At 36.2% G+C, this 12,220-nt stretch overlaps 1 protein-coding gene across 10 annotated transcripts in view; it reads left to right on the plus strand.

Moving 5' to 3' along the window:
- The window catches only part of phldb1a (pleckstrin homology-like domain, family B, member 1a), a 45,354-nt gene that overhangs the window by 6,098 nt on the left and 27,036 nt on the right, over positions 1-12,220 (plus strand). For 9 of the 10 annotated variants that reach the window (XM_059550746.1, XM_059550745.1, XM_059550747.1 and 6 more), the window contains 4 exons: positions 1,392-1,493; positions 4,249-4,372; positions 5,488-5,658; positions 9,052-9,177. In XM_059550746.1, the coding sequence (XP_059406729.1) occupies positions 1,434-1,493; positions 4,249-4,372; positions 5,488-5,658; positions 9,052-9,177 (481 nt within the window). In that variant the 5' untranslated portion in view covers positions 1,392-1,433. Of the gene's footprint in view, positions 1-1,391; positions 1,494-4,248; positions 4,373-5,487; positions 5,659-6,718; positions 7,167-9,051; positions 9,178-12,220 lie in introns of those variants that run through there. The other variant, XM_059550749.1, reaches the window with a different exon arrangement.

Consider the following 12,220-nt stretch of genomic DNA (forward strand, 5'->3'; position numbering starts at 1 on the left):
TTTTGAATCGGAATCACATGTTTTGATTGTAATCAGCCAAAATGCTACTGAGAAATGCAGTTGTTTAGCTAAGCTACAGACTACTCTATAGTTACTCTAAAATGAAATTAGCTAAACTAAGCTAAAAGCTTCTCTTTAGATATAACTGATAACTTGTGACCCAGACTGATTGAAAAGAACCAATTCAAAAGAGTCATTCTGAATCACTTGGGATTTTTACAGTGTTACATGTTCTGTTGGTTGTTTAGAATCAGTATCAGTATCAGAGTTATTCTGATTCAGAATAAATGGCTCTTTTGACTCTTTTGAATCAAGTGTTCTGATTGTAAACAGCTGCTACTTACACAGTAATATTACTTTGCAAAGTAACATGATTTTAAGTTACAATACCAAATGTAATTTAACAAATATATTTACTACTTTTAGTGATGTTACTGCCCTTCACTGATTATCAATGGACGTCCGTGATTTTGCCAAGTAAGACATGTTCATTATTGTCCAAAAATATAGATTTAATCCAATCCCTACCCCCTAGTAGGAAATGTTAGCTGATTAAAAATGATGTAAAAGCACCTAACCTTGATAGTAAGTCTAAAACAGATATTTTCTGAAAAGTTATATCTTAATTCTGATTGGTTGATTGGAATGTTGTTCCAGGATCAACAAGGATGTTGATCCAGGAACATATTGTACTTGGTGAAATCACGCTCCCTGTACACACATAGACCCTGATGCTCAGTTTGTCTTGCGGGTCTGTTTCTCTTTGCTTTCCAGTGTGTTTTGTCTGAGAGACAGTGGTATGATTCAGAGATGGGGGAGAGGCGAGGGAAGGAGAGATAGGGGGATTTCAGGTTAGGGATGTTCCAAAATGACTGATCTGCTGTGATGTGTGTACTGACCTGAGGTCTACTCTACTTTGTTCGCGCTAATATGCCTGTGTCTTTACCATAGATAATTGGCTGCATCTGTTTACTGTGAGTCTGGGAGTGCATGTGTTTGTGTGTGAGATGAGTCACACTGACTCATGCTGTGTATTTCGACTAAGATGCAGACTCCAGTCTGTTCACGACAGTTGGTTAATCACAGTATGCATTTATTAGATCATTGCATGACTCTATTTTGTCTATAAAAAGGAAACACCTGATGTGTTTTATAGTTCACTGTTAAGATCAAAGACACAAGCTTTAAATATTGTAACTGCGCTAGATCCACATATTTATTCTAATAGTCTGTTAATGATGTATAAATAAAACAAATATAAGTTGTGATTTTGACTCATTACATGTAAGTTCAATCACATTTTATGAGGTATAACCTAATCACTCCTTCAACTATGGCCATTTTAGGACTTGGACTTAAACATCTTGCTGTTTATCTTTATGTAATTCCAGGATCTTAACAAATGTCATGAAGAGATCGATAACTCCATAGATATGGACAGGCTGAACCGGAATGTTCCAGAACACGGCCGTCAGACTCATCAGGTCCTGCAGGTGAGTGTGTGAGCTGAGAGGGTTATTCTCACACTTCAGAATTTTACACACACACACAAACATTGGGTTTCTGTGTTTTATGGGGACATTCCATAGGTGTAATTTTATACAGTACAAACTGTATTTTCTATCACCCTACACCTAGACCTAAACTTAATTCTGCATTATTTATCAACTTGTTTCCTTATGGGGACCAAAAAATGTCCCCACAAGGACAAGGATTTTCAATATTGCCATCTTTGTGGGGACATTTTGTCCCCATAATGTGGGGTTTACCAGGACCACACACACACATTGGGTTTCCATGTTTTATGGGGACGTTTCAACTGTCTGATATTTTAGCCTCTTAGTACCAGAGAAAAGGCTTTTAGGAATAAATTTAGAGCATTAAAAATAATATGAAAAAATAAATTAAAAGATATTTCATTCATAAGTTATGCTATGTCCTCAGTAGAGGACATCGGGACTCAATTTCTTCAAAAAAATAAAAAGACATATAGGCAAAAACAATAGATTTTTTAAATCACCAATATATTTTTAGTTTTTCTTTTTTACCAGACTTTGTATAAAGATGATTCTCAAGTATGTTATAACAGAATGATTCAATATATCAATATATGTCAATATATCAACATATATTGAATATATCAATATATATCATTTTTCTTTCGGCAAAATGTGTGTAAAATGACCATAAACGGGTTTTCTCATTATATACAATGTATCTATAAACTAAATCTTATTTGCATATTTATGTGTTTTCAGGGGGCAATATTTAATGAAAAAAATAAGTGTAATAATGGGAGTAATAATTGACAAGATTTTCATAATAATATATAATATTTCATAGAATATAATTTATTTCCCTATTCATTTATTGTGTCTCCCAAAATGCGTAATAAACTTGCTTTTAGTCCTGGTGTCCTCATATGAGGACATGTATGAAATCAATTTTGATTTGAAACCCCATAACACTTTCCTGAGATGTTGATTTATGACACACAATTTAAAAATGAGATGTATATGATAATTACAAAATATTATTATAAATATTACATTTCACTAATTAATTTAAAACATTTACGTCATGTACAGGCTCAGAGAAATTCGCAAAAATATAATGTCCTCATATGAGGCCGCATAAAGAGGTTAGATTTTCATTTGAAAAAAAAATTTCTGTATGACTTATAAGCTGTTTTTATCATGGAGACCAAAAATGTTCCCACAAGGACAAGGATTCAGGAAACAGCCAACCCACCTGACAAATCTTAGGTTTTGTCACCAAAATATGGAATCTGCAGCTCTCCACAGGAAGTGGAAATGAAGAGGTGAACTGTTCCCTAATTATAGGCTTAATCTTCATCACTGTTGCTTCAAGAGGCTGAGGTCAGCCTTTCTGTCTGCATTTAATCTTGCTCAAACACTGCACTGTATTCAACCAATCAATCATTAGGGTTTCATAAACATCAAGCCGTTAGTTCAGCGCACCTGTTAAAACTTCACTAGTAAAGTTGAGTACACACACTCACAGAAACAAACAACTGAGCCATATATGGAAAAAATGTCAGAGGACAATGGAAACTGTGGAGCAGTTTTATATGTACTGTTATCTGGAGATGACAGGATAAGATATGAAAGCTAAAGCAAACTACAGTGACATTTAATCACTTTAGAAATAATTCATACATTGTTATTAGAAGCCTTATTGCTGTTCAGTTTTAAATGTTATTTCTTTGGACGCTGGTACTAGAAAAGTAAAAAAAAAGATGGTGAAGACACGTTAAAGATGTGAAAATCTTTATTTATCTGGTGAATGGCGTGAAAATTAGAGGGGTAAAGTCCATTCATACCACGGATATGGGACTAAAAAACAGCCAAGCATAAAAACAGCTATGACAATCACAACCCATGTAATAGATAATTCCCTACTATATGTATAACATGCATTCAGTGCAACTTTTGCCTGATGTATTGTTGATTAAACTGTATTTTACTTCATGAAGTAGCGGTTTTCACATTCGGCTACTGTAACTTAACCTGGGCCATCCTTGTGATGTCAGATCATTCTTCCGTTATTCCAAAAGAAAATAAACGTCTTCAAATTTTTTGTATGTTTATTTTGTATATACATTTTTTTCATCCGGACCACTGGATAATCCCAATGGTCTGTCTATTCCTAGTAAATTCAGAGTTTTACATCCCAGAAGGGTAAAAGAGACTGATGGTAAATTTCCATTGGTTGCTCTTCAGTTACCAAAATCCTTTCTAGTGCAACAAAGCCTGTGTGATTTCTAACATCATCTTAAGACACAAAATAAATGAAATATGCCATTTCCTTTTTAAAAACATTAATTATACCATTTGTTTCTATGTAGAACAGCACTCCCTCAAACATCAAAGTGCGACTTACAAGCAAATGATCCCCATGCTGCCCTTGAGAGCCTCCATCTGTGACATGCTGAGACCAAATATGTTCCTCCTTTGGTCATTTATCGGTCTGGGCCCTTGTCTTTCATCTAACAGCTAAATCCTGTTAGCCTCTTAGCCTGCATGGTGGTACCTGATGGAGCTAAACCCGTTTAGTCTAGTTAGCCTCTTACCCTGTCGCTGCAGTACTCAATGGCCCTAACTGAATTACACTAATCCTGTTTTAGGAACCCTGAGCAGTACAGATCATTTTAACGGTGATCAAAAGTTGTAATAAATGATCCATTATTAAAAGGTTTACTGTTGTATTTCCCTCATATGTTCACAGAGCACACCACTAGACCTGATTGAAACTGGCAAGACTCTCAAAGTCCAGGCAGAACGACCCCATCTCGTCAGCTTGGGAAGTGGCCGTCTGAGTACAGCTATAACGCTGCTGCCCCTGTCAGAGGGTAAGTTTAGTCTGAATGCAATACACACCCTCATGAAGTATCCACAGCAGATTCTGTCTACTAAATTAGATGACTAAGGATGTGGTTTGCTTTGGAATGTGTGCTTGATGGCAATGCTTTCAGATTCTGAGACCTAATTATATGATCGTACAAACAGAAGAGAATACCAACTGTAAAACTGGAGACTACAAATAAAGATGAGTATTTGTGCGTGTTTGTGCAGTGATGGGCAGGAAGTTCATGAGAGAGGACAAACCTCACTGTACTGTCCTCATAACTTGGCTATGCTTTGTCTCATGAAGAATGACAAATAGAGGACTTCTCCTCCAATGACATTGAGGAAAATTAGAGCAAGCATGCAAGTATAAATCCCAGAGGAAGTGGATGTAGTTCACTGAATTGTTTCATGGATTGAATACAATTTTCTGTGCTCATGTCAGTAGCTGTATAGATACATAGAGAATCCATTATAATTAATAAATTAAATGTATTAGTGGGATCTACCCATATGAAAGATTAATATTGATTAAGTTTTAAATTTAGGACTGAGTATTGAGTTTTCAGCTGTTTCTTGTAAATTGCATTCACACTGGAAGTGGCTTTAGAACAAGAGACAGAATTATGAGGCTATGACCTGACTTTGACACAACCCCCCGTTACTTCACAGTGTGACTGAGCTTGCTCGAGTGAGAGCACATTTGTCTTGGGGAATGTGTATTACTGCCTAGAAATGTCTTCTTTTAAAGAATGAATTATGTTCATCTTCAATCTAAAATGCAGCATGCACCACCCCTGTCACTTTCTTCCTACCACTGTCTTTGTCACGTCTGCTCTCACAATAGGCTTGGGTGATGGCTCTTTTACTCACATCTGCTTCATAGACACTTTGAATGAAATAACTCAGACAGGGCCGGTCACTTTAAGGGGGAGTGGGGGTTTGTCTGTCTTTTCTTTGTTAAAGAAGCAGAAATTAACCTGTTATTTTGCTGTGTAATTAATTAATTTTTATCTTTACAAAACATCCTTTTTTAAACATTTTTTTTTGTTACACCTTATGTCTAATCAGTGTAGTTTTATGCAGCAATACTCAACTGAATCTCTATCACATGTTGCAGGAAAGACTACTCTCGGGCATGGGAACACAGATATTAATATTCAGGGTCCGGGTGTCACTGCTCTACATTGCTACATTGAAAATGTGGGGGGAGCCATCACCCTGTACCCCTGTGGAAATCAGTGCTCAATGGATGGCTTAGCAGTTACCAAACCTGTCAGACTCACACAAGGTAAGCAATGGCTCATTTACAGTTGGTCTTTTAAGGTTGTTCTTATGCTCATTCAACTAGTTTTAGTTCAATATATGTTGATTAGGTTACAAAATTAGCATTATTCTTAATGTGAAATTTGAAATGGAAAAAAACGGCGCATTGCGTCTTAATGGTTTATTAATGTTAGCATTTCATTAGATTTTTTTTTAACTGGTTGCCTTTAACCTTTTTGACAGTTAATCAATAGATTAAGCCAGCTCATCAGTAAAATGCATTTCTGAATACCATTCCACTTATCAAGAGAATTAGTCATCGAGTGGCTCCAATGGACAAATGTTTCATATATAATCAGACTGGATGGACTGCTTGGTTCTAAAGTTAGATGAAGGCATATATAGTAAATTAGTGTTAAGGCCTTTGCTTAAATGCTGTGAATCTTCTATATAATGCAATAGCTGACTCTGCGTCAGATATTTACCATTTCACAGATACGATTGCATTTCTAAAACTAAAATAACCATGTGTAACCATTTTGTGTTAACAATGATAAAGGTTTGTTTGAACATCCCTTTAAAAAAACTTGACCTTACACTACTTTTGAGCTATTTCAGACTGTCGACTTTGGAATCAGTGTGTATTTGTGTTATACATGGGGCCAGGAAATTGCACCATGATAATGATAAGGGCTTGTTTGAACTTCCATTTGAAGAACTTGACCTTGCCCTGCTCTGTTGGACTATTTCAGGCACTCCAGAATCGCATTGCTCTTTATTAGTTGTATACATTTGGAACGTGTAATACATAAATGTGATGTTTTGTTGGATTCTCTTATTTTATCTTATAAACAGCAGCTGTAACTATTTAAAAAAATGTTTTAAGCCAACAGATTTCAAGCCTGGTGCACCTAAGCATATATTTTATAGTGATCATGTTGATTCAGATGAGCTTATTTGCAGTCCACCACCCTGTTCGCAATCTGTGCATGACAATAACATGAGACAGCCGGCGAGAGGACAGCTGTCCAACGTGCCACCCACGCGACTTCCAATACATTTGTCTTAATGAGGCGTCAGTAGTGCCCAACAGATTAATGCTCCTAAAGTATACCTTAAATTAACTTAAACATTCGGGTTGCATTAAAATAAAAGCAACTTCCTAGTGTCTGAACATCCGCGAAGTCCAGAGTTTCACAGAGAAGAAAACTGTAACGTTATCTGTTTTAAATTCCCCGGATGTCTTATTAAGCAGTATTAACTGCTTCTTTTTTGTCTTGTCCGTTTTCTTTGGACTTGCGATGACAGTCGGGCAGGTGACATCTGTGCTGTTTTGTGTTGTAGCAGAAGTCAGTGAGTGAACGCGTTGTCGTAGTGCTTGACATTTACATAACAAAAGCTGCGGACAGACACGCGCTCAGCGCTCTTTACCCCACGCGACACACGAGAGCTCCACACACAAACACAGTGTCCGTCGTTTCCCAGCGTTTCCAGTCGATTGGATATAAGTTTGTGTCTTATTTTCCAAACCTGGTAGGTGAAACTGCTTTATCCTAAATATTTTACCAATGAATCACCTGTTACGTTGTAGAGTTTTTGCGTTTTTGAACTCCGAAGACTCATAGACCATTGAACGCAGTTTACTAATTCCGTTGTGCTGGTTAATGTGTTTTAAGAAAAATTATAAATTCATATGTTAGAATAAAGCAATTTGACTTTTTATCTCAAAAATCTAAACTATAGCTGACTACATTAAATATATTATAGCCAAACTTTACTGTAATTTAGCTCTGTTGTAAATGTTTGTAAGTTAGTATCGTTGACCGCAAAGGGGTTAAGATACGGGTATTAACATGACCCCCCCCCCCCCCGCCATAACTTAAATACTATTAAATTTAAGCTACTTCATACACTAAAATGTAAAGTAGCCTACTGTTAATGCTCTCATGAACTCAAAATACATTAAGGCTTCATAGAATAAAGCAGCACTGCAATATATTTTCTCAGATTTTTAACCTTTCTAATGAATTACTACGAACCCTTTTCTGACCTCATTATGCCCAGCCTGACCCCTCTGATGCCCTCTTGTGCCATATGCCTTTTTGATTTAGTCTTTAGTTGTGTAAATAGAGGTTATAGTCCGTCATCAGTGATTTGACCTTATTCATTCTGTCTGTACCACATTTTTAGGAACTATACAAACTGAATGTTTTCTTTTAATACTTTTCTGAGTTAATTCTTTGACTGGCCCACAACCATTACAGATGGTCCCCTTTAGATTATTTCTGAAATGAAGAATGTGTTTGATTTGTAAAATATTACAGTCTGTTTCTTATTTTGTCTCAAATATGTGGCTACATCCATGTTCTTGGTTGTGTTTATAATTTAGTTTTGCCACATATATGTACAGTACTTGGACACTTTATGAGGTTCAGTTTTGACATAGCCATAATAGAGAAAGTGGTTTAATTTAGAAAATACCACAACAATGACAGTAATATATGCACAGAGCCGAACCAGTGTTATAAAGAATGTTTTATATTATAGTGTTGCATGTCATCTCCTGTCCTCTACTGTACTGTAAGTCATCAATGAGTCATACTGATCTTATGTGCCAATGTTCATTATGAAATGGAAGTCTGGGTCATAATTCTCTGTCATTTTGACAGATTCTGCATTGATCCACATTATCACTTTGTCCCTCTGCCCTTATGAAAGTGCTGTGATTAATAGGACAGAGGGACAAAGTGTCATATAGGATGTATGTGTACATTTTCTACTAATAGACAATCTTAGTTTAATCTCATTGTTTGACTTGTTCAACTCTATGGTATGGCAGGAAAAGCTGTGATATGAGTTGCAATAAAACATGTTAATAAGGACACAGATTCAGGCCAGACAAATGCTGTGTGACTTGTACTGATTACTTTTGTTTGGCTTTATTATGTTTCATCCACACCCCTGTTTTGTTTCATTTGGATGCTTTAAAATGACCTTGAATGAATAAAGTCAAGTTTATGAAGATTTAATTACACTTTCAACAGATGACTTTTCTTGAAGTAAACCTCTGCTCCATTCAGGGTTGCTGGGTATAGCACCAGCTACTCCACCCAATAAAATTGTTGGAAAAGGTCACAGAAAATGTCAGCTGACTTATAAACACTGCTTATTTCACAAATCCTATGACAGTTTTCTTATTCTGGTAAAAATGGCTTTACTGGTATAACTTAATGTAATAAGGTGCAGTCTTGAATTTAGTCTTTTTTATTAATAATATTGTTTACTTAAAATAATTTCATTTAGAAGTTCCATCATAAACCACTGTATAATTTCATTTTTTTTAATCATAATACAGTAAACTTTCTTTTCTTTTGGTATTTTACTGATGTTGTTCTGCTTGCGTATGCTATTTTCTCAGGGTGTATGCTGTGTTTTGGTCAGTCATCCTTTTTCCGCTTTAACCACCCAGAGGAGGCCCTCAGGATGAAGAGTTTGATGCCAGGTGGAAGCCCTGGATTTACCAGTACCTACAAAAACCATTCAGGTATATATGCAGAAGCAAAATTACACTGACCTGGAATCTGGTAGTGTAAGACAGCTGCTCTGGATGCAATAGGGAGTTAAAGTTGCTGAAGGCACTCAGAAAAAGGGAGAGAGAGAGGGAGAGAGCGCACTACATTTGCGAATAATGGTGCACATTATGATGATTTAATTACTAAACGTAATAGCAAACGGGTCACAGAGAGGCATTGTACCCTAGATAATTATAACAAGTTCCAGACACTGTTCAGGTGACACAAATCTGCCTAAAATAACTCGGCCTAATCCTCCCTCTTTAGTATCCATGTTATTGGAGAAAACTCCAGCTGTATCTTTGCCCATTTTAAACACTGTTCTCACTCATTTAGCATTGACTGGTTTCAAAGAGTCTAGAATCCAGGAAGTGAGATCCTTGAGAAATCGCTTTGAAAAGAATGGGAATTTGAATGGCCACAACAAGCACTCTGTCAACTGCTGGAAGTCCCCTGTTGGGTGACCTTGGCTTTGACCCTGTTAGTTTAGAATCCTTGAACGCCAGATTGGACATTTTAAAAGAACATGGCACCACGACAGTGATAAATATAACATTGTTGTTATGCCATTGTGGGTGTTAACTGCAGAGTACATTGCTTTTTTTCTTTAATTAGTTAAAAAAAACATTGAAATGGATCTTTGGTTTGATTATAGTTGCCTGCACTTGGAAAACAAACCTTAACTAATTATGCATTTTGATAATAATTAAAGGAGGGGGGGGGGTTTACTGTTTTTTTTTTCTAGGCTTGATTGTGTTTATGGGGTGCAGTCTAGCATGTTCATGCTTCGTTTTTTCAAAAACGATTTTTTCCTGTTATTTGAAGCCCCTCCCTCAGAAATACACGATAGGCTGAGAATGGTCAGCTGGCTAAAGTGTGTTGTGATTCGCTAAACCGCCTCGAGCGCGTCTGAACATCTCGCCCCTCTCAAGCTCAGAATGTGCTCCAGTTGTATTCTTGATATTGCTTATCAATTTGAGCCCGATTGAGACACAGAGAAAATTAACGAAAAGGATCGCGCAGAACCTGTGCAAGCACGGCTCTTAATGGTTTGTTTTTTTGTCGTTGTCTCATACTTTTTAGATACACTGTTGTTTGAAAATGCTACTGCATCTGTTATCTTTTAATATACAGTTTTATTCTGATTAAAGCTTAAATAGAACACAGCAGCCATGTATAACGCTCATTGCTTTGTGAAAATGTGTATAAATGGAACCGTTTGTTGGGGCTGATCTGACGATCTGAATGAGAGAGAGAGAGAGAGAGAGAGAGATGCAGAGCAGGGCGACGCGAGGAACAGGATTGAGAACCGCTGCTTTAGAACATTGGTTTTGAAACTTGTGAATCCATTAGAATCGTTAGAAGAGAGAATCGCGATTCATATTTGTACAGATTTTTACATGCACCACTTGTTTTCTCTTCCTCTTCTCTTAAGCAGCAGAACATGATCTCGCCCCTTTTGTTGCATGTTCCCGGTGCGGGGTTTATCTGGGATCGTGATGTAACAGACCCAGGAAGAAGCTCGTTGTAGTCCCTTACCAGCCATTTTCGTAGGCATTAAACTGCCAGAATTTTAAAAGATAATATCTCCGTTTGCATTGAACTTTCAACGCTGCAACATTGCAGATATTGTTTATGCTAAAACAGCAACATTACAAACTAACTAACGTTAAAAAACGTGAAATCGCAATCAACCACCCCTTTAAAATGCATTATATTTAACAATATGGAAGACACTTGCAATTTGCAAATTGGTTGTACAAATAAAATTATTTTACGCCTCAACGAGCTGTTTCTTATGACAATTTTTTTTTTGTATTATAATTAAAGAAAGGTAATTAAATGTATTTTTTCAGTTCAGTGAACATACCAAATGTTTTCAGTTATTTTGTTTATTAATTAATAAAAAAAAATTTGTTATACCACATCTATCTCTATATCTGTCGTTCAGGCATCGTCCAGCAGTTTCAGTTGCTCATTTCTTATACATTTTTTAATTCTTATGAATTCTTAGCCACTTTTTTCAATGGATTCAAGTAAAAAACAACTTTGGATGGTTGTGGTGCAGCTTCTGCTCTGACTGCTGCACATTAGTAACATAATATTCCAGAAATCTCAAGAACTACTTTGTTTGGTAAAATGACAGTAACATTTTTTAATATGTTAATTTAAAAATACTATATTTGTGGAGTCACTTCCCGTATGTGTTGTGCACTCATGTTCTCCCCACTGTGCCACAGCTCTGACTAAAATAACGTGTTTATTGCATGGTTAGTGCACCGGTGGCCCTGGCTGCAGAGAGCGAACAGAACTGAGTGCGTTCAGCTGGTCTTGAGTGTGCAGAATGAGTCATGCCATAATTCAAGCTCCATTCTCCTCTGTCTGCTCTGACCTTTGGGCTGAGGGTGGGATTCTTGCCATCCACAGTGTGTAGGCTGAGAGACACACCCAGAGTGTGTAAAAATAGGGGGATGTGTGTGTTTGTATGCATTTTACCCAGCTCTGTCCTGCATGGATTTAGAGCACATGTGGTATGAGTGAAATATGGCCCTGACAGTTTTAAATATAGAATTTCATATCCATGTGATCACCAGATTTGAGAGATAGATGTCTGATTTTGGATGTTGTTCAGTTTTTTATATAATGGGTCATCATAGTTCAATATAAAAAGTTTGGTTCTGGGTAAAATACAAAAAAAAGGATATAAATTAATATATTAAAGAAATCCGAAAGGGAATTAAAACATAGTAAAATGTTTTAAAGTCAGTTTTAACCTTCATAAAAAAAAATATATTGAATGTATTTTTTTTATTTATGTTTGAAGAAGCCCTCACATATGTTTGGGGTCTGAATTTTAAAAATGTTTGGGGTTTGAAGAAGTCTCTTATATTCACCAAGGCTGCATTCATTTAATTACGAATGCAGTAAAACTGTTATATTGTGAAAAATCTTTATAATTTAAAATAAAAATTTTCTACATTCATATATTTTAAAATGTTAAATTTATTAGTAGCA

This window comes from Carassius carassius, chromosome 5, assembly GCF_963082965.1.
Source record: "Carassius carassius chromosome 5, fCarCar2.1, whole genome shotgun sequence".
In the NCBI taxonomy this organism is placed as follows: Eukaryota; Metazoa; Chordata; class Actinopteri; order Cypriniformes; family Cyprinidae; genus Carassius; species Carassius carassius.